Raw genomic sequence first — 20,815 nt, forward strand, 5'->3', positions numbered from 1 at the left:
TCTACTTCTCTCTCATCTCTCTCTCTCTCTCTCTCTCTCTCTCTCTCTCTCTCTCTCTCTCTCTCTCTCTCTCTCTCTCTCTCTCTCTCTCTCTCTCTCTCTCTCTCTCTCTCGATTGAACCCAGTGCCTCATACAAGTAAGGCAAGTGTTCCACCATTGACCCGCAACCCCAGCCCCATGTTAAACTCTTAAATACATGCCTAAGTTTTGCATTTAATTCACAGCAAGCCAGCCCACCCAGTTTCTTGCAGAAACTTGAGAATTTTCTACAAATTTGCTCAGCAGAGAATTATCTTGGGTACATTAAAATGTTAAAATACGTAATAAGAATAGGAGGAATTGCAGCTTCTGAGGAAATAGTTAACCACTAAATGAAAATTTGGTTGAAATCCAGTAGTTCATAATTGCTGTGATTTCTAACATGAAAGGTTTCTATCCCGCTTGTGTTTTTTTAAATATTGTAAAGGTGTAACAATAAGATGCACTTTGATATTTGTGCATTTGATATGATTTATTTAGGTGGTCCAGGACATGTGAAATGTGGTAGAAATAATGGTTGTAGCTGTGTGTGTGTGTGTGTGTGTCTGTGTGCGTGTGTCTGTCTTTAAATATTTGGTGTCCTGACTTAATCAAACATAATCAATGTACCTATTTTACATGTAACTGTTACTCTTGACTTTTGTAGTCTGATGACTTAGTTTTCTTCTTATGATAATTTTCTTAACCTGAAATGTAGCCTGGCCAGATTAAGGACAGAGGTGTTTTAAGTCTACACTGGTTCCTGTTTTTATGAAAATAATGTTTGTATTGTCACTTTTATTCTGAGTTATTAGAATCAATGTAATAGAAATAGATTCCCATATCTATACAAATCAAAATTGGTCTTTAAAAACTTAAAAAGGGGGCTGTAGTGGCAGCTCAGTGGTAGAATGTTTACCTAGCACATGTGAGGCACTGGGATTGATCCTCAGCACCACATAAAAATAAATAAAATAAAGGTATTGTGTCCATCTACAAATTAAAAAAAAAATTAAAAAATCTTTAAACTCTCTATAGTGGGGGAAAATGTTATCTACTTTGTAGATATTTTTTTCCCTGCCATTTAACTTGGGATATTGTAAGGTTCGTTTTGCTTTTGTTATTATTGTTGTAATAGGGGAATTTTAAAAAGTTTGAAATGGGAATTAAAGAAGAAGCACTTACTAACATATAAAGATAATAAAAAGAATAGAGTAATAGAATTCAGCATGATACAATGGGATTGTAATTACTTTTTGCAACTTGAAATCATTATTGAAGTATATATTAGATTTATGTCTTCAAAAATAAACAGACCAGTCAGGTAGCTTTAGTTCTTTATATATGCTGGCAATTAGTAAGAGAATGTTAAAATTTAATATTAGAATAAAGTGATCACATCTGGTCTAATACTGAACAGAGGCCAATGATATAGTGTTGTTAGTAATATGAATTTTGATTATTGGAACTAAACAGTTTTTGATAAAAATGTCTTCAAGAACACTGTATTAACTTAAGATAAATACAGTAATTATTTTTCATAACTCCAAAAGTTTTAAAATTAGTGTTGAGGAAAAGTTTATTTTAAGGAAAATAGACTTTTACTTGACATCTTTTTTCTGCTTATGAGAGTTCCTTGTAACTGTGGACTTCCTAAATATTTTATATTTTCCAATCAATAATAACTGAAACATTCCCTTGAAGTTGCATTGCTACCCTAAATATCCTTAGTTTCCAAGTATTATCTTTAAATTTTTAAGTTTATGTTATTGTGTTTCACTGCCCTACAGAGAATCACACATCCTATGAAGTGGTTTTAAGCGAGACAGTTTGTATGCATTTAGAAAGAGGCAATGATTTAAAATAAATGAAGAAAAGGAGACATTAAAAATTGTATTATGTCACTCTCCTTGGAGTTTATCATTGTTTGGTTAGCATATTTTAACAAATAAAAAAAAATTTTAAAGAATGTCCTTTTCTAGCATAATGCTTTTCTGAGCAGAAGGTGGCATACTGTGTAGAAGTGTCCCTAAATATAATTGCACTATGCTATATATATAGTTCCTTGATGCGCAGGTTAAGAATCTGAGTCTAAAGAATTCTATATTAGAAAGGTAAATGTAGTCTTAAGATTCTTTGAGTGTTCAACTTATTAGGATGTCTCAAGTCTTAAACATTCTTAATGTTGGCACAGTTATAGAATGACCTCCTTTTTAAAAAATACAAAAAGTTTTGATTTTCTTTTTACTTCCAAGTTTTGTTTTATCCAGTAGTCAGTTCGGCATGAACCGTCCTAATTTCTCAAAGCACTATTGACGAATTTAATCTGACTTGATTTCGAAACAACCTAGATGATGAAGAGTTTGCATATGTGTGTATTTTTAACATTTTTATCCCAGTGCACTTGGTTTCACTGAGATAGGAAATGGAAATAACAAGACACTCTTAGAAAAACGTTGTTTCTTTAGTCAGCTAGACCTTGCCAGAAACCACGAGGCAGTGGAAATATCACGAGAAAGCTTGTTCCTGCAAGACTCTCAGACTGATTACCAGACCAAAGAAGTTCCCAGAAATTTAGCCTGAAGCAATCATTTAAAATTTAGGAGACAGATCCAATCCTGCTCAGAGTCACCATTGCTAATTATAGCTGCCTGTGATGTCCCACTGATTTTTGTTATCAGCCACACCCAAGTGTATCTCTGAGTTTTACATGTTTCTTCCAGAAAATATGTTCTCACTGAGCACTTACAAGCAGTTTATTTCCCAGTATGTAAATTAAACCACAATATCCTTAACATTTTGAGTCTACATTTTTTTTCTTTGACTGAAATACCTTGTTCACATTTGATTCAGCAGTTTGTTTGTTTGTTTTTTCCTTTTAATCTGGTTCCATTTGTATCTTCAAATTTCTAGTAGCTGGGAAGCTCTCACAAAGGCAAGACCTATTTCACTTTGCAGATGTATAAGATGCTTAGGTGTGCATACATATCTTTGAAATCTCCAGGGGCTCTTGACTTTTTAAAAAGTTACTATTTTTATTTTAATACACACATACACACACACACTGTTTTTTGGGAGGCCACAGAAATTTAGTTATGGCTTTAAGCACTTGAAATTAGTGTGATAAAGCCAAAAGTTTATTATATACTGTTGTGATTTAAACCACACAACTGGGCTATTTTGAGGAGTTAGAGTGATCTGTTTGACACAGACAGATCCTCCCTGATGGAGGCTTGCCCCTGCATGCTCTGGATAAGTGGCTTTGATGTTGGGTGAACATCACACTCAGAACTGCTGTGTTTACACTGTAAGAATGCTTGCTGAATCTCTCTCTGTATCTCTCACATAATTCCAGCTTCACTGGAAGTTTGAATGTATGGGCACTAAAGGAACATTTTCCTTTAAAATTTTGCCAGTCAGTTGGGCACCTTAAGAAGCTCTTTTCTTTGCATGAGATTCTGTGGGAATTCCTACACAGGTCTTGATATTGGGTAATTTGAACACAAAAGCAATTCTGTAGCCTTTCAGATGGCTAATGAAAGCCATAACTGGTAAGAAGGGAAGATGCAGGGGGAAAAAAAAATTGCCCCTTCCTAGATGGCAAGAAGAAGGAGAAAAAAAAATACCAGAACAGTGGTCTTTGAACCACAGCAGGATTTATTCCTGCAGTCCTCTAATCTGTTTTTCCCATGAGCTAGAAAAGTGGTGCTTGGGCACTTTTTTTTTTTTTTTTAAATCACAGAATAATTATAGAACAAATGATTTAAAATTATATCTATATTTTGCATCAATACTTTTCTAATTTACTAATTAAACAAAGGCTATAGCCTCAAGTATTATCCTACCTGTTAGTGAGATATAAAATTATAGTGGCTTGGCTACAAAGGGAAAAAAGGGCAAAATGTCCCAGAAATTCATCACTTTTCTTCAGCTATTTTCTTGATAGTCTTTGGATTTGAAGTCTGTTACTGTCTTGCTCTTTTGTCCACATTTCATGGCATATAGATATACAGAAACTAATAAAAGGCTTCATTTAAAACTTGACCTTCCTGATTAGTAAACTAGGAGGTCAACTTTCCCATTTTTGTGTGTGTGTAAGATTTATTTTTTTCCCTGTAGATATTTCTGTAACATTCTGATTTTATGACCAGCACAATAATATTATTTCAAATTTTAAGTAAGTCTTTGGGTATGCTGGTTCACTCATTTTAATGTAAATCATTCCATAGCCTAAAATTCTAGAGTAGTCCAGGGAACTTTCCAAAGATTATTCTGCCATTTGCTTTGGACAAATTTCAAGCATCCTTATGTCTTAAGCTTAAATTGCTCCCAGACTCTTAATATTGATAAAACAAACAAACAAAACACCCTCAATCCTAATAATGTATCTTCTGTATTACTCGTTTTCTCATGGGGGGTGTTTCTTTTAATCCTTTTATCCTTTTTTACTCTTCCCCTTGGCATATGAAGTTCGTGCCGTTGTTAATCATCTTTTGAATAAGGAAATATACTTTTTCTTTGTGGTGAAGAAACCTATTTCCAAAAACTGATTATGGCCTTTAGGCCCCCAGTCTAAAAAAGCACTGTTATAAGATTGTGTTCAGAAATGTATTTAGAGATGGCCAAGAAATCCATGTTGTAGAATTGTCTTTTCCATTTTAAAATATGACTTCAAATGATATCTTAGGCATTCACACAACAATCTGCAGTATTAATTCAGATCCTATTTTTATCACTAGTGATTTCTTGTTACTTTATAGTAAAACTATATTTGTAAAAGTTAGAAAGATTATGCTTATAAAAATAGAAAGTTAATTGCTGTTATCAAATTACTCAAAGGAATTATAAAATATGAAACTATTTAGAGCTTATGACACATTGAATAATAAATTTTAGATGACAGAGACCAAGGAAAAAAAAGACATGAAATTATAAAGAACATAAACAAATTAATCAGTAACTTCCACAAACAAGTATGTTTATGCAGGAGCATTATTTTCTACCAATGTTCAGAATAATTTGTGGATCAAGATAATTTATGGCAGTGCCTTTCAGAGAGCCCAATTATCTTGTAACTAATACAACATGGGATAAAATTAATCCCTTTTTAACTGCAGTGAGAAAATTCCAAAGCCTTTGGCTTCACAGACTAAATATCTGAATAGACACACTGCCGAAATGGTGCAGCAAAATAAGAACAGAGAAATTGCCACAGATACTCCAAGTTAGTGTTTGTTATTAAGCATCTGTTACTGTGAAAATATGGTTTCCATATGGGGTATGCTATATGCAATTTATACAAACCACGTTAGTAATAGATTCTATCCAGTGGCACTGAACTCAAGCTAGGACTTCCATAATGGAATCTGTAAGGAAATTACTGGTGTTACTGTGTTAAATTAAAAGGAAAAGATTTGGATTAGCGTACGAACTTTCCCCCCTGTACAGCATGTGCTGCTTCTTGGGCCAAGACTTTGGTGTTTTGATGAGACACTTGAAGTTGTTAATTATAGGATAGTGTGGGTAACTAAGTGGCAATAATTCTTTGAGGTTAGAATTTGGGGTTTACTACTCTTAACATAACAATTATATTCAGTTTGCCTATTTATCAATTAACAGGTATCTAGATTTGATATAAATAACTATGACAACTCAAGTATAATCTCAAATCAAAATTCTTTAAATAGGAGAGAAGCTAAGGCAACATTAGAACATAATAGTAGAGGACTACATAAATTGGAGAAAAATAAATATATGGTCATTTGCAAATGAAAAAGGTGCTATTTCTACAGCATACCTAAGTCCATTAGTTTGTACAGTGGATACATGGAAACTGAGGAAGATCATTCTTATAAATAATCCTATTTTATAGGCATGGTGGCACATGCCTGTAATCCTAGCAATTTGGGAAAAAAAAAGCCAGGAGGATCAGATGTTCAGGATGAGCCTCAGCAACTTAGCAAGACCCTCAGCAGCTTAGTGAGACCTTGTCTCAAAATTAAAAAATAATGAGGACTAGGGATGTAGATCAAAGACAAAGTGCCCCTGGGTTCAGTCCCTATTACTGAACCAAATACCTCCCCCCCCCAAAACAAACAAACCCTCAAAAAACAAAACCAAAAAAACCACAATGTCAGTTAGTTCTGTGTGGAAGAACAGTCTGGTTGGGGAATAAACACTAGTTAGAAATCACTTATATTAACTGGTAAGCATAAAGAGAAAAACTTGGGTAGTATAGCTTAATAAATAATGCCAGAATTTTTAAGGGGATTGTGATTCTTTACCCCTCGCTGAATAACTTATTGTTGACATGATTTTAACATGTGATCAAAGATAATTTTAATATATTTGACACCTGTTGAAATTTCAACTTCAGTTATTGACATTGGGGGATTTCATAATATATAACAGATTAAGTGAAGCATTTTCTTTGAATGTTGCATTTTAGATATTCTCTTTGTTGGGTCAGTCTTATAGGCATCATGTAACACACACACACACACACACACACACACACACACACACACACTCTTTGATTTGTCAATGGTTATCTACCCGGATTTACCAGGAAAAACTTTTATGATGTTTATGATACACTGTATTTCACAATGTTTTAGAAGTTATTATGAAAATGAAAACAAAGAATGTGTAAAATATCCTAGAAATTAAAGACATTATGTAAAACTTTTGAATGGTTTTAGTTAAGAACAAACTGTGAATATATTGGTGCAGAAATAATTGCAAATTAGGTCCATAGAAATCTCAGAAAAAAAAAATGTTGTTTTTTGTAGTTGCTGGCAGCAGAACTTCCACTGTTGGAATTTTTTTCTTCTTGAGTAGAAAAGGTGAGATTTTAGTTAATAATAGCACTAGGTTTTGGAGTACCCATCATACAGTTTAGTTAACTAGGGCATTAAGCTGTTTCTGTTCTATTTAATGCTTAATAATAGTTACATATGTATGGTCTTGTTCATATGTTCACTCTGAGAGAAACAGAACCCTAGGCTCAAAGTTTTGTTCTTTGGTATGGAGTCATCATATCTCAGTAAATAGAGGTTTGCCTTCTCTTCTTAGACATCCAAACAATGGCAATAATCTATAACTGCTATTCGTTATGTTGCAGAGGAAAATTGCGTAGAAAATTATGGATAATTTTAAAAAGATGAAATACAGGTGGCTCATCTAAAACAGACTCCAATTAAAACCACATTGTATTAAATAGAGTCTGCTTTAGATAGGCTCCTCTTCATGCTAAATATGAATGAAGCAACAATTTTAGGTATAATAGCTGGTATCTGGATTTTAATATGATCAGTTCTCATGCATTAGAGCCTGACTATAACCAGCTGGTATTAAGAAACTTCCCTCCTATAAAACTCAATTATATTGTTTTCCCCAAGAGTATTGCATTAGGAATTATTGAGAAAGTGTCTTTTATGGGGTATAGACTTTTGCATAAAAGTTGGTACTAAAATTTGACTGTTGTCCAAATTTGCATCATGCTGTTGTATCTGGAATCTTACTAAATTCATTAAATTAGGCCTTGGGATGGTACCTTAGTCAAAGACATGACGGCCCCCAATACAATGTGTGAACAAAATTGGGGTCTAGACCTCAGTGTGTATGTGTCATGGTTATATGAAATGGCCTACTTGTCCTTATCGAAAAAGTAACTTAAGTTTTGGTCTGATCTGCTGATGTCTATAATTAGCAGTGTTTTGACAAAGTATTCTTTTTAAATATGATTTTTATCATTTTGGCATAATTTGATCTGATAAAATTATTTGGGAATATTTTGCCTTTACAGTGCAGATTCTTTTCCCTCTGATCTTTTGCTTTCAGGCTCCAAAGAACATACAAAGCCATGCCTGGTTTTGGTTTGTGCTTTTAAAGAAATTATTACCTAATGTGAGGGATCCACACTTGTGAGCTACTGGAGTGGACAAGGGTTCAAGACTGTTCTTTCCTTAGTTTTCTTGGTGCCTAAAATAGTGCTTGGCACTTTGTGTTCAGTAAATACTGTTTCAAAGTAAAAGTGAGAACAAGGGGAAGATATAGTCCTCTCCCATCACACACAAGATGAAGATCAGAAGGGCATGGAGCTATGGGAGTTTAAGCAGTTCTCACTGTAAACAGATGAAAGGAAACTTGAAACTGTTTACAGTGTCAGACAAGACCCTCCTAAACTGGACCCTGCCTGCTCCTCTACTCTAAGCTCTTCTCAGTCCAGCCACACAAGTCAACAGGTAGCTCTCCCCTGATCCCTTGGTATTTCTCACCATGCAGCATTCTCCCATGTAGTTCCTCCTCTTTCCTAGTCCCAGCCTTACCTGGTTGGCTGCTAAACATGTCTTTAAGCTTCATTTAGCTCTACCTTTTCCTGAAGTTGTTCCAAAGCCCCAGAAGCCTTAATGCCCTGTTCCCCTGCAGAGCTTTCTGCTGCTCATTTACACAGTGCATTTGCATTATTTCTCTTTTCTTGGGCAGTAGACGGTTTCTGATGTCAGGATGCTCAGAATAGCCTCGCTTTATATATTTTTAACCCTTGGTAATTGATCAATAAGTATTTGCCAGATGAGTGTCTTTACCAGTTCTCTTAGAAGTCCTCCAATGAAAAACTTTGAATGCTTCTTAAACAGTAAATCCTCTCAATTGCTGAATGTGATTCTAAGTCCCTAATTACAAGAGTATGGTTATTAATCTAGTTATTTCTACCATGGTTCAACCTGGATATGCATATTTAACAGATTTGCTCTGTTGAATTTATCCTATTATAGTATCTCCGACTAGTCCAAGGACCTCGGTTGTCGATCTGCAGGGAAGCTGCTGTGTTTTGGGGTGAAGGAATGGTGATTCAGTGGTGGATATAAGCTTTTATTTTATGGGAGTGCTTTAGCAATTAGAAGTGCTATTTAAAGGTATTATTTTTATTAGTAAGGTGAAGATTTAAATCTATGGTTCATTAATTATGTAAACTTCGAATTAACAAAGGCTGGTTTGTAGCTCAAATTATGAAAGTATACCCTTGGGAACCTGGGGGGTAGAGGAAGGAGGTACATAAATTTAATACCTGTCCAGATTTTACACACAAAAACCCTAAATATAGTTTAAAAATAGTTTAAACCAATTTTCAATTTTTGAGAAAAGCTCCCCATTTTTTATATACGTAGAATTTCAAGTGTAGCTACTAGTTAGGACAGAAAATCTAGTTACTAGGTATTTTAATAATCAAATTTGTCATATAGTTAAAGCAATTGTACTTATTTTTCCTTTTTGTAATTTATACAAATTAAATAAACTAAATTGAGAAAATAGAGTTTAATAACAGTAAAACCATTGCCAATAGTTCTTACCACACAGGTGTTAATCATTTTAGAGTATTTTGACTTGCTTTTTTTTTCTTGAATTTATTTTAAAAATAAAAGAGGAGCCTAATGAGTATGTTCCTCAACAAGCTGCTTTTTGCTTATCTGTATATTATAACTATCTTTCCCTGTCATTATTTTTTGTGAGTTTTAATGATTTCTTAGTAATTTTATCATAAGTTTAGATTAACTATATATTAGCTTTTCCTTGGTAGATTTTACTGTGTTTTTATAATATAGTTTTGGACTTTCCTCCTTAAACAAGAATTCCCTGTTATATTTAACATTAAATGGGTTGCAAATTAGTCAATATTCTTTTTATTTATTTGTTTATTTTTAGTTGTAATGGACATAATACCTTTGTTTTATCTATTTATTTTTATGTGGTGCTGAGGATCGAACCAGTGCCTCATACATGCTTGGCAAGCATCCTACCACTGAGCTACAACCCCAGCCCCTAGTCAGTATTCTTTTAAAATCATACACCTATTTAGTTTTCAGTGCACTATTGTTTATATCCATGTTTTACGTGAGTATTTGGAAGGGCTCATTCTTCAGGCTAGAATAAACGTCCATCCTTTTCTCTTCCCCAGTCCAGTGAGTGCTGTCTATCCTGCCCTCTGTCTGCCTCATCTAGCCATATGGATGATTGTGATAAGTACTTGCTGTTGACCAGCCTAGCTCAGAACTCCCCCAGACACACAAAAACTCCCAGGGGAGGAACTTGAATCCCAGGGACCAAGGTTTTCTCTACTTGGTGTAGTGAGTCTGGCTGTGCTTTGAGAGTTACACTGATGATAGCTTCATTCAAAACAAAAATTATTCATAAAATTATGGTGTAAACAAAAAGAGAAAACGTGGTGTTATGACTTTTGGATTAGATTTTGCTGAATAAAGCATCTTTACTACGTAAGTTCAGAATAATGTGTTTGACTAAATTAAATGATAAAGGCAAGTATCAAAGGCAAAGTCTTCCAGTTAATCCTCACATTTGACTTCCCTGTATTTAGAACAATTGCAAGCTACTAAATTAATTTCACCATTATCATTTTGTTCTGGTTGAGATTTTGGAAGAGTGACGGACAACCCTAGGTGTTTGTTTTTCTCAGAGCAAGCCTAATATGGTTCTTAGGCTACATAAAAGCTACTGATTATTTAATTGATAAATTATGTATTATTGGTAAAATTTTACTGATTATCGCCTTCATACACTATGAACATTTAAAAAAAAAAGCTATCATTTTGGCCTGGGGTTGTGGCTCAGTGGTAGAACTCTTGCCTTGCAGTCTGAAGCATTGGGTTCAATCCTCAGCACCACATATAAATAAATAAATTAAATAAAGTTATAAAAAAAGCTATTATTTCCACTTACATCTCTAAATTAATGCTGCTGGACTTTCCCTTTGGTAGTAATGTTTATTCATTTGAATGTTGCAAAGAATGGAAAAGTGCATTTGTATAAAAATATCTAGGACTTGCCAGGGATTTTTTTTTTTTTTTTTTACAGAATGCTCTGTGGTTACAAATGAAGCTTATTGTTGTATAAATGACAAGTCTAAATCATAGAAATTTTTGCAGTAGCTTGTGGCATGAGTTGATAATCTGTGAATTGTTCCGTGTGCGCTTGTGCATTTGTGAGCATGTGACAGCCTGTCTGCAGGTAGCCAGGTCTAGAGCTGTTCCTTCTTCCTGCCCCCACCTCACTTATTTAGATACATGAATAGACACCATCTATAGTTCCAGGCAAGCCCTAAAAGAAACACACACAGAGAAACACAAACAGAGAGAGGAGTGTTCCTTTTATTGTCCTCTTGTGGCAACACCCTTAACAAAGTGATGACATTTTCTAAATACTTAAGTTTTTAAAATTTGTGGAATCTCACCCCCATCTCTGCAGTTTCTGAAACTTTCTCTAGACAAGATGGCTGGCATGTTCTAGGGACAGAAAAGAGACATAGAGCAGAGGCAGAGCTGCCCTGAGAAGGCAGACACACTCATATTGCTTGTGGTTTTTCAATACAGCTGCTTTCAGATGGGCCGGCTTGTTCGAAGCTGGTTGCACTGCCAAAGCAAGACTGTCGCACAGCTGGTAGTACTTACTGTACTTGCGGGAAAGTATGTGATTCATTAGTTGGAACCGTATGTTTTTCACCAGTTCTGGTCATGTTTTTGTTAGGATGTGGTAAAAACATAAGCAGGGGTGAAGGGACAATGGAAGCATGTGACTTGTTAAGGATTGGCCCCAACCCATTATTAGCTAAATTGTACGCTATAAAATGTCCTCTGTACCTCATAAGACAAATGACTTAATTTTTTATTCTTCAGTTGAGGTCATTTAGTCATAAGTAGTAAAAATTATCAACACTGAGCTCTTTTTGTCTTTTTCCTTTCTGTAAAGTATTATGATCCGTTTAAACCCCAAATTATAATATGAAGAGAAGTCATGCAAGTAAAAGACATTAATTTGCTGAAAAATGCCCATGACGGGTGAAGAACTTTAACTAGAGTGAACTCTTGCTACTGATAAAATATGAGTATGGTATTACAGCTAATAAGAAACACTTCTAATGCTACAGGGTGTGAGGAGAACAATAAATGGGAGTTACTTTGTCTACACATGATCAAGCAGACTAAGGCTGTATGGCTGGACGAACGAGAGACTATTCTTCAAGTAATTTTGGTGCCATTAATGGGCTTGTGTCAGGGCATCTGAAATGGCCAGCCGTGGATGGTGCAGCACTGCAGCTGTGAGCTGCATTGCACATTGCTGTTATCAAGTAGTTCCTGAGCCTGTGAATATTTTACACCTGCACAGGCCTCACCGTATTCTATGGAGAGTGAATGCCATCGCTGCTCTGTTGTGTTCTCTTTACATAGGTATTTGCTTTAACATTTGCTTTCCTCTGCTTCGTCCGGATACTGCAGATGCTTTGCCTTTGTCCCCTCTCTCATAACCTACTGTTGAGATAGGTGACATTTTCAAAGTCTTTCTAGGTAAAATATTGGCAGATTATGCCTCTACCCTCTGACTCAGTTTTTCAACTGTTTCCTTTCAGAGCCCCACACCATTCATGCCTCACCACATATGCTCCTGCAGTTGCTGCACTCTGCAGAATTAGAACCAGGTCTGTCTCTGACAATTAGCTCAACTGGCTGCAGCATAAATAAAGGAATGCGCTCAGGGGCTGTAGTCTGTGACACGGTTTAACAGAGCGTAAAAAGGTGCATCTGTTCCATGCCCAGATTCAGTCGCCTCACTGTCACCGGGAAGTTATCGACATGGAGACTGCCTGTGCTGTTTGGTAAACAAGCGGCAGGTATTAAATTAATGGGGCTGTGAGCGTGCAAAAGTGCTGCTTTATTAAAAGCCCTGCTATCTCGGGTCACTGCTGGGTCGCAGGCAGTCGCTAGAGTATCTATTAAGATGACTCATGGCACTGAATACTTCAGCACTCTGTCCTCACTTCTAGAGGGGACCATTGACCTTTGAGAGTCTGATTAGGGAGAGGGGAAAGGGAGAAAGGAAACAGGAGGAAGGGTGGCTGTGCATGCATGTGCCTCTTAGAGTTGGTAGGCTGAGCAAGAAGGCAGGGAACACCGAGTGCCTGAAGGCCAGGTTTTAGTGCAAATTGGGCTTTGGAATCCACAACCCAGTTGAGCCAGGTTTTTGTTTTTGTTTTGTTTGTTTTGCCTGCCTTCCTGCCTCACCCTCCTCATGGCTGCTATTTGAGTTGAAGTCTGAAACATTGAGGGAATAACTGCGTGGTCAAAGTTGCTCTGCCTGCCTGCACTGGGTAGGCAACAAACATCCCGTAATGTACTTGCAGGTAACACAATTAGACTTTTGTTACATTCTTTATGCATTTATGTGCCTTTTGCAGTCGCTATTTGTAATAGAGAAAACATGAATTAAAGACTTTTTGGTTTCATTTAGCATGGTAATGGTTTTTGAAGTTGGTTTTCCCTTTAGCTTCAGGAATGCTTTACCAGGGGGTCGTGTGTAGTTTTATCTGTTGACATGCTGAGCTGTTCTTCATTTTCATAGTCTTATCCGCTCTGAGCAACCTGCTTAAGATAGACCAAGGTCTGTAGGCAAACATAACAAGATAATTTGCAGTACACACATCTGTGCTGAAGAGGTTGTTATTTCGGAAGGTTTCCTGCTCCCTTCCTGGTCGTGTTTCTTTTTAGGGCTCCAACTAGCTCCTCATCCATTAGAAGATGATGTCATGCTAATGGTATCTTACCCCACACAGTTTGAAGCAAAAATGATTCCAGTTGGCTAGACTTGAATGTGAATGACCAGAAGGTGCTGTGCATTCTCTACTGTATTTGAAGTGCTCATCTTGGAATCTCCTTTCTGGTTGCTAAGGCCCTTTGGTCCTCACACTGCAGATCTTACAGCTGCACCTGCATTCTTGCTGTCCAGACCCATCTTTTATTGCAAGCTATCTTTATATAGTGATATCTGAGTGGGGGACTGAGATGTGGGGGATGGGGGGGGAAGAGAAGGTAGAGAGAAAAGCATCCTTTCTTATTGTTTGCTCTGAAGAGGAGGCTCAAACAGGAAAATATCCCACTATCTGGAGAGTTAGTGATGGCCGGGACTCTCTTTATCTTTGTGAAGTTTTTTCTGTATGAAGTTTAATAAGCCAGCTGTGCAATTTTTTAAAAGCCAGTGGATTCCATTTTTCATTCGTGAACCCCTCCTCGTGCACTGAGCTTTCACTCCCTATTTCCTTATTTCCCCCCTTTCTCTTTTCCTTTATCTCAGGGGAGTTCCCTGAGTAGCAAGACTGAAAAAGAGCTGAGGTTTATGTTAGAAGAAATTAAGGTTAATGATCATTGGCTCATTTTCATATTCTGTGGGTGTGGATGGAGGAGTAATCAGTGCAGGTGGCCCTGCCAGTTGGGAGTTTTTCTTTGTCATCAAGAAAATAAGGAGAGTGCAGGGATTGAATTACCACAACTATTTCAGGACTAAACATATTTCATTTCCCGATCGGGTCTGGTTTAAGGACACAAAGCTGACATTAATTTTATCCAAAGAAAGCGCAGCAAATTTTTTTTTTGTTTTATAATTTGACTGAATGCATAGGGTAGATGCATGTTCAAATTTAATTCTAGTATAATCTTACAAATAATTCTCCAAAAAGCAAAGGGGTTTTGATTCAGTTTGACAGTTTATGTTTCTGTGCCCAATTACCACTTAGTTATTGAATGTTAAAGAGCCTCTTTCTAAAATGTGCTCTCTGACTGCGCCAATTGGCTTTCCAGCTGCCTGCTATTACATGCGAGGTGCTCCCTTCTAACATTTTAAAGGATGTACACATTTGAAGTAGTTATGTTTAGCTAGCAAAGGAAGTGGGGGATTTGGTTAGGAAGTGCTTGCTGGCCTTGAAAGACTATCTTGTGTGCATTTTAATTTCAAGCACATAAAGACCTTTCTTTAAAGAAATAATTGTTGGATTTTTTTAAAAAAAAGCAACTTGAATGCCCAGATAAAAAAATCTCACCTTAAAAAAAGACTTCCATTTGAAACCATTTCATAACTTTTTTTGTGCTTTTAATACCTATTGATAAAACTTTATACAAGTGAGGTCTTCAGATTCAATACATGGAAGAGGATGATTTCAAAGTTGACCAGAGATAGTAAAAGTCATTGAGGAAGAGTGTCAACTTGCCATGCATGACAGATTTTGCTTTTTTAGCAGAATGCAGCAGGCTGCTCAAGCGACCTGATCTGTTTTTAAGGCACAAGGTTTATTTGGCTGTTACAGTGTGAGTATAATATTAATGATACTGATGTAAAATTAACTTTTATGTTGCGTGAGCACTTTTTCTTGCCTCTCCTTTAAAATTACAGGTATTTATTATGTGATTTTGTCCAGTTCTGTTGCCATAGTGAACATTAATAGGACTTTGTTGAGGTCAGGGAAAGTTTGGTCTAATCAGATAGTTAAGCAAGCACAAGTGAAGGAGCCCTGGACATTTTCAGAGTCCAAATGCAGTTGAATATTCATTGTGTGGCCATTAATATAAATACTTTGTCTGGCTTATTCGTAACACATGAAGAGACCATTCCCAAATATTCAGAGGGCAGGAATGTTCGAGTGGTTTCTGGAAGCTCCTTGCTGTGTGAAGAAATAAGATTGTAAAAAATGGTAGTTCCGACAAAAGAATTTTGAAGTAGCATTTTAAACTATTTTAAAAAGAAACTTAGTATATTTTAAGAAATTCTTGACTAGGTTAAAACTTTAGTGAATGAAATGATCTTTTGAAAGTATATATTTTCCCACGTTTTAAACATTTAAGCAAAAAATTTCTTTGTTTGAAGAAAAAATACCCAAATATTAAGGGACAAAAATACCCAATAATTCTTTTTCTAAGGGAACATCTCCTCTTGTTTCCTGCTTTTCTTTTCACTGAATCCTTTTCACCTTGCCTGTTATCAATAGACCTCAAATAGGCCTCACTGGGTTTTCTCAGAGGTTTTGGGCAAGAGCCATCCACATTGTGACCCACATACATCTGGTATTAGCCAAGGAAAGAGCAGCTATGAATTAATTCAACCTTGCTTTAATATTTATCTGATACACATTAGGAATATTTATAAAAGCAAATAATTTAGATGAATGTTTTACTTGCATGTAAATTAGATTCTAAAATCAAATACTGTAGTTACAGGTATTTCTTTGGGCTTCTTTGGTAAAGTTAAAAATTTAAAACAGTCTGCTGAAATGCTCTTCAGAGTAGGATCATGGAAACCTTTCCAGTGTTTTTCTCTTCAGACTCCTTAGCTTTGACAATATTGTTCTTCCCTCACTTGCTCCTGTGTTTTAGTGATCTTTACTTTGGTCTTTGATTTCTTTTGAAAGTTTCTCCCTTTGGATATACAGACTATCACAGAATTCATTGATCTCTCTTTTCTGCTAACTGTATATTAGAATTTTAAACTCGTTATGCAAAGAATAATACAGTCTGGTACCATATGTCCATATTCCCCAGCTTCTGCCTCTGACTAGGCTTTCACTGAGGCAGAATAAGTAGTTTAGTCTCACCATCATTTTGGTAAAATCAAATACAATAAACTAATACTGAGTTTCTGTCCTACACTTAATCTCCTCCTTCTGTTTTCCACTTCCTTTCCCTGGTTCAGTCAGCAAACCAACTCAAATCCTCAACATAACCTGTAAAATAAAATGTTCATTTCTCTCAGAAAACCTAGAGAATGAAATTATTCATGGTTCCTTAACTGCAAAGAAATGATAATGTAAAATTAAGCATTTAAATTTTCATCTGACATTGTTGTTCTTTAAATGCTTCTTCTTTGGCCTTTTTATAATAATGTATAACACTGCCAGTTAGAATGGGCGGTAGAATAACAGTCACCTAGAACTATCCTTCTCTGGGTGCAGCCACCCACGAACTATGTGAGTAGGTATTTTTTGAATTATTATGAAGTTCATAATAATAGATGCAATACGTGCAGCTATTGCTTTAAAAAAAAAAAAGTCTCCAAGAGGGAGACTACCAGGTTGTAGCTTGTAATTGAAGATATACTCCCCTGGGATTCACTGAGGGAACCACTAAACCTTTCCTGAGGTTTGGTTTGGTGTGTCTGCCTTTGTAACCTTCTTACCAAATGAACAGCAATCAGTTTTCTTAACTTTATATATCATTTTGAGTTATTCATCACTGATGAAACTCAATGTGATTACCAAGTCAGCCTCGATTAAAAACCTTGTCCAAATCCCTCTGAAAATTGTAGTATAAAAAAATCATTTTAAATTTAGCAACTGATAAATAAAACCTAGTTATCTGTTGTTTGTTTTTCACTGCTTCTAGAGAGAAGGCTGAAATGAAAATGAATCTTGAGTTTTAGGCATAAAAGTCTGAAAAATAACTCGGTAAAATTTTATACATTTTTTTAATACTTAAAGCTATGAAATTTGGAATCTATATACCTGATTTCCATTCCCTCACTTGAAAATAATGATGCTCGGGAGGCTAAGAAAAAAGACCATGTCATACAATCAACATGAGATTGAAATGACAAGAGTCCCAGTGTCTAGAATAGCTCTGTTTAAGATAAATAATAATGTGAGCCATATATGAAAAATCAAGGAAATAGATGAAATCAGTTCTAACATAGTTTTTAAAATCTAGTATATAAAATGTTATCATTTGCATGTCTAGTAAATATAAACATTGATATAATTAATATGAATGTTTATTGAGATATTTTGTATTCTTATTTTCATACTGAGTCTCCCAACACATCTCAATTTGGACTGTCCCCATTTCCAGTACTCATGTGGCTGGCATAGAAGTTAAATGCCAGTACAATTTTCTACCCACCATAGCAGAGCTTTTAAAGATTGACTTGGAATTTTAAGTCCTTATTTTGGTTAATTTACAAGACCTGGTAACTTTGATATATAATAACAATAATAATAAAAAAGAACTAAAACTTTGACAATTTTGATAGAAACACTTTTCTTCAGGACTTATCTTCCTCATCAGGATTTCTGATTATTGGGAAATGCTCAGTAATAACTCAAACAAGTAAATATTTTCAAGTTGCTTGTTGACTTTCTTCATTCCTCGTTTTACCCCCTGGGAAGCCATGCTGTCTCAGTTTTGCAAACCACAGACATATTATGGGAAGTGTTACAGGAGAAGATAATGTCTCCCTCTTTTTCTCCTTTTGGAGGTTGAAGGCAATATACCCTGGCGCTGCCCTGGGCTGAGGCTGTCCACCATCTGTGTAAGGAATTCAGAATCCCAGACAAAAGAAATTGGCAAAGTCTTCCCTCTGTCTGCTCTCCAGATCCTCAAGATAGCCATAAAACACCTGGACAAAATCAGCAGGTGATGGCAAGGGAAGGAGAATGATCAGTCACAGGCGTTGTTGAATCCTTTGAACATTACTTATGGCCTGGACGTTGCTGTCACCAGGCACAGTTTGATCTTGGGTGAGTTTTCTGGAAGAGCTTTATTCTCTGGCTCTGTGACAACAGTGGAACCAGATAACATTGTGGGTAGGAGAGAAAAGAGGAAAGCTGAGGCGTCCTTGCCTTAAGGTATAGCGGTTCCAGGTGGTGTTACCTCTGTGTGCCTAAGAACGTCCTTCAGAAATAAGTCATATCACCAGATGCATGAAGTGTGCTATTTAGGTCAGTGTTCTTACTGTAAACCTGCTAGAGGAGTTAGACTATTCTCTCATCTACTTATAAGTCATAAATAGCTTTCAGAATAAAAGTTCTTGATCAGCATTGCTCATATACTGTGTTTTTAAATGTAGTTTGAAATCTTCTTTCTGAAACTATACTGGAAAGGGAGAGTTGGCATTATGGTATTCATAAGCTTTTAACAATCTTTTGTTGTGGTGGCCCTACCTATCCATACAAACATGACCCCTCCATGCAACTTGTATCCCTACAGCGTCTCTGTTGATGTTAGAGTAGGGTAAATTTAACAATGAAACACTTAAAACAGTCCCCTAAGTGCCTTTCGATATATTCCTTTTGCGTCACACGGCTTGCTTCTGTGTGTTTTGTTTTAGTGCTGCATCTACAGTGTTCACTAGATGGTAAGACATTAGGTTATCCAAAGTTTCCATGATTGTGTCATGTGGTGGCAGAATTGCATACCATGGAATTTGATGGGAAAAGGGCCCATTTTTAACGGATTAAGAATTTAGCCTTAAAGAAATGACATTGATGCTAAGCATGGTGGTGCATGCCTGCAAAATCCCAGCTATGGGGGAGGCTGAGGCAGAAGGAGCATGAATTCAAACAGCCTGGGCAACTCAATGAGACCCTGTCTTAAAGTCAAAAGGGCTCTGGATGTAACTCAGTGGTACAGCATCCCTAGGTTCAATCCCCACTACCAAAAAAGAGGTAGGTAGAATATTTTGCCAGGAGAAACTCTGAACAAAGTCCTTTAGCTGTTGCCTCTTCATCAGTCAGTAAGAGTTAGAGTTTAATAAGGTGGCAGTTAGTGTTGTTTGCCACTGCCAGTTTTAATGGTAATATTTTAGCAGTGATCTTTATTTCCAGTGAGAGGGCTAAACCAAACCAAACCAAAAGCTGCACGATTTAATTCAGAATTATCCTCTTTCCCTTTGGCTCTGTCTACAAATGTATCCCTTTTTCATATAAATGGCGTCAAGCTTCATTGAATTTAGCTCTGTCTTGTTAAGTACATTAATGCTGTGTTCTGTCATTCATTACATGAGAATTAGTTGTCTATTACAAAGTGGGGGTTTTTGTTTGGAGCCTGATCTTCTTGGGAAGAAGGCCACACGTGGCTTAATTTCCTGAGTGCATCTAAGAAGGGGCTTGTTTATCTGTGACTTGAACACCACTGTTAAGTTCAGGCGAAATGTTGATTATACTGTTGGGAGGCCTACCTAGTTTAAAACAAGGAAACCTGAAAGAGAAGAACACTTATCACCTTCCTTTTTGAAAATCCCCTCTCCCTCCACATATTTTGTCACATTTTTTAGTCATCTATACAGTGTCCTTAGAGTGTGTTACAGAAAGTGTTAATATCTTAGAGCAGCAGTAATAATAATCCTTTTACTCAGGGTAATCATGTGCTAATCCGCTGGTAAGTCAAAAGTATTAGATCATTTGAAATTCATTGTGTCAGCTCAGTTGAAATAACTGGTATGGTGCTATAAACATTTAGAGAAAGGGAGCCTTTGAACCCAAATAATAATGTCAAATAGTTTGTTAGTGTTACATGCTCATGTTTAAGGGTTTCATAAGCTCAACCCACGGACAAGAGCATTTCAGTTTATATCAGTGTGTAATATATTATTTTAACTGAAGGTTTATTTTTATTTTGTTATTTGGGGAAAGTTTCTTTTCCTCTGGCACTTAGGGACTTGAATTTTATGGTACAGTTTTCACTCGGCAATCACAGGGAGCCTGGTGTGCCAGAGGGTTCCCCGCAGCATTTTTATTTTTTTTTAAAGAAAAATGAATCTTGCTTTCCCAAAGCATTATGTTGGGTTTGAATTTTCTTCTTGCTCTCCTCTTTCCTATTCTTGGGAAAAATTGATGGCGTACCTATTTATTTTTCTGTGAATATTCTAACTAGGAAGTGTGATTTCGTGTTTTCTGTTCTTCCTCCTGACCAGAACCATCCCTCTCTTGGAAATGTAATAATTTATTTGAATTCTCCTCCCTTCTCATTCTGAGCCCCCAGTTTATTGAAAACCCTTTAAAGATAAGATTCCTTGTTACAGTGATATTTGCACCCAACACATGTTAAAAAGCTACCTTTAACTGCTTTACTTACCAAACAAAAACAATAACAAAAACTGGGAAATATGATAACTTACTTATGCAAAGTTGTTGCTCTGTCAGTAGGTCAATTTTTTCCTCCTCCTCCTCCTCCTCCTCCTCCTCCTCCTCCT

At 36.1% G+C, this 20,815-nt stretch overlaps 1 protein-coding gene across 13 annotated transcripts in view; it reads left to right on the plus strand.

Moving 5' to 3' along the window:
* Positions 1–20,815, plus strand: part of Bnc2 (basonuclin 2) — a 385,553-nt gene that overhangs the window by 190,290 nt on the left and 174,448 nt on the right. The window contains exon 1 of one of the 13 annotated variants that reach the window (XM_048783920.1): positions 12,724–13,211. The exons of the other annotated variants lie outside the window; for them this stretch is intronic. Coding sequence (XP_048639877.1) covers positions 13,200–13,211 — 12 coding nt within the window. The 5' untranslated portion in view covers positions 12,724–13,199. Of the gene's footprint in view, positions 1–12,723; positions 13,212–20,815 lie in introns of those variants that run through there. 13 annotated transcript variants of the gene reach the window in all.

The sequence above is a fragment of the Marmota marmota genome, unplaced genomic scaffold (genome assembly GCF_001458135.2).
Source record: "Marmota marmota marmota unplaced genomic scaffold, marMar, whole genome shotgun sequence".
Lineage (NCBI taxonomy): Eukaryota > Metazoa > Chordata > Mammalia > Rodentia > Sciuridae > Marmota > Marmota marmota.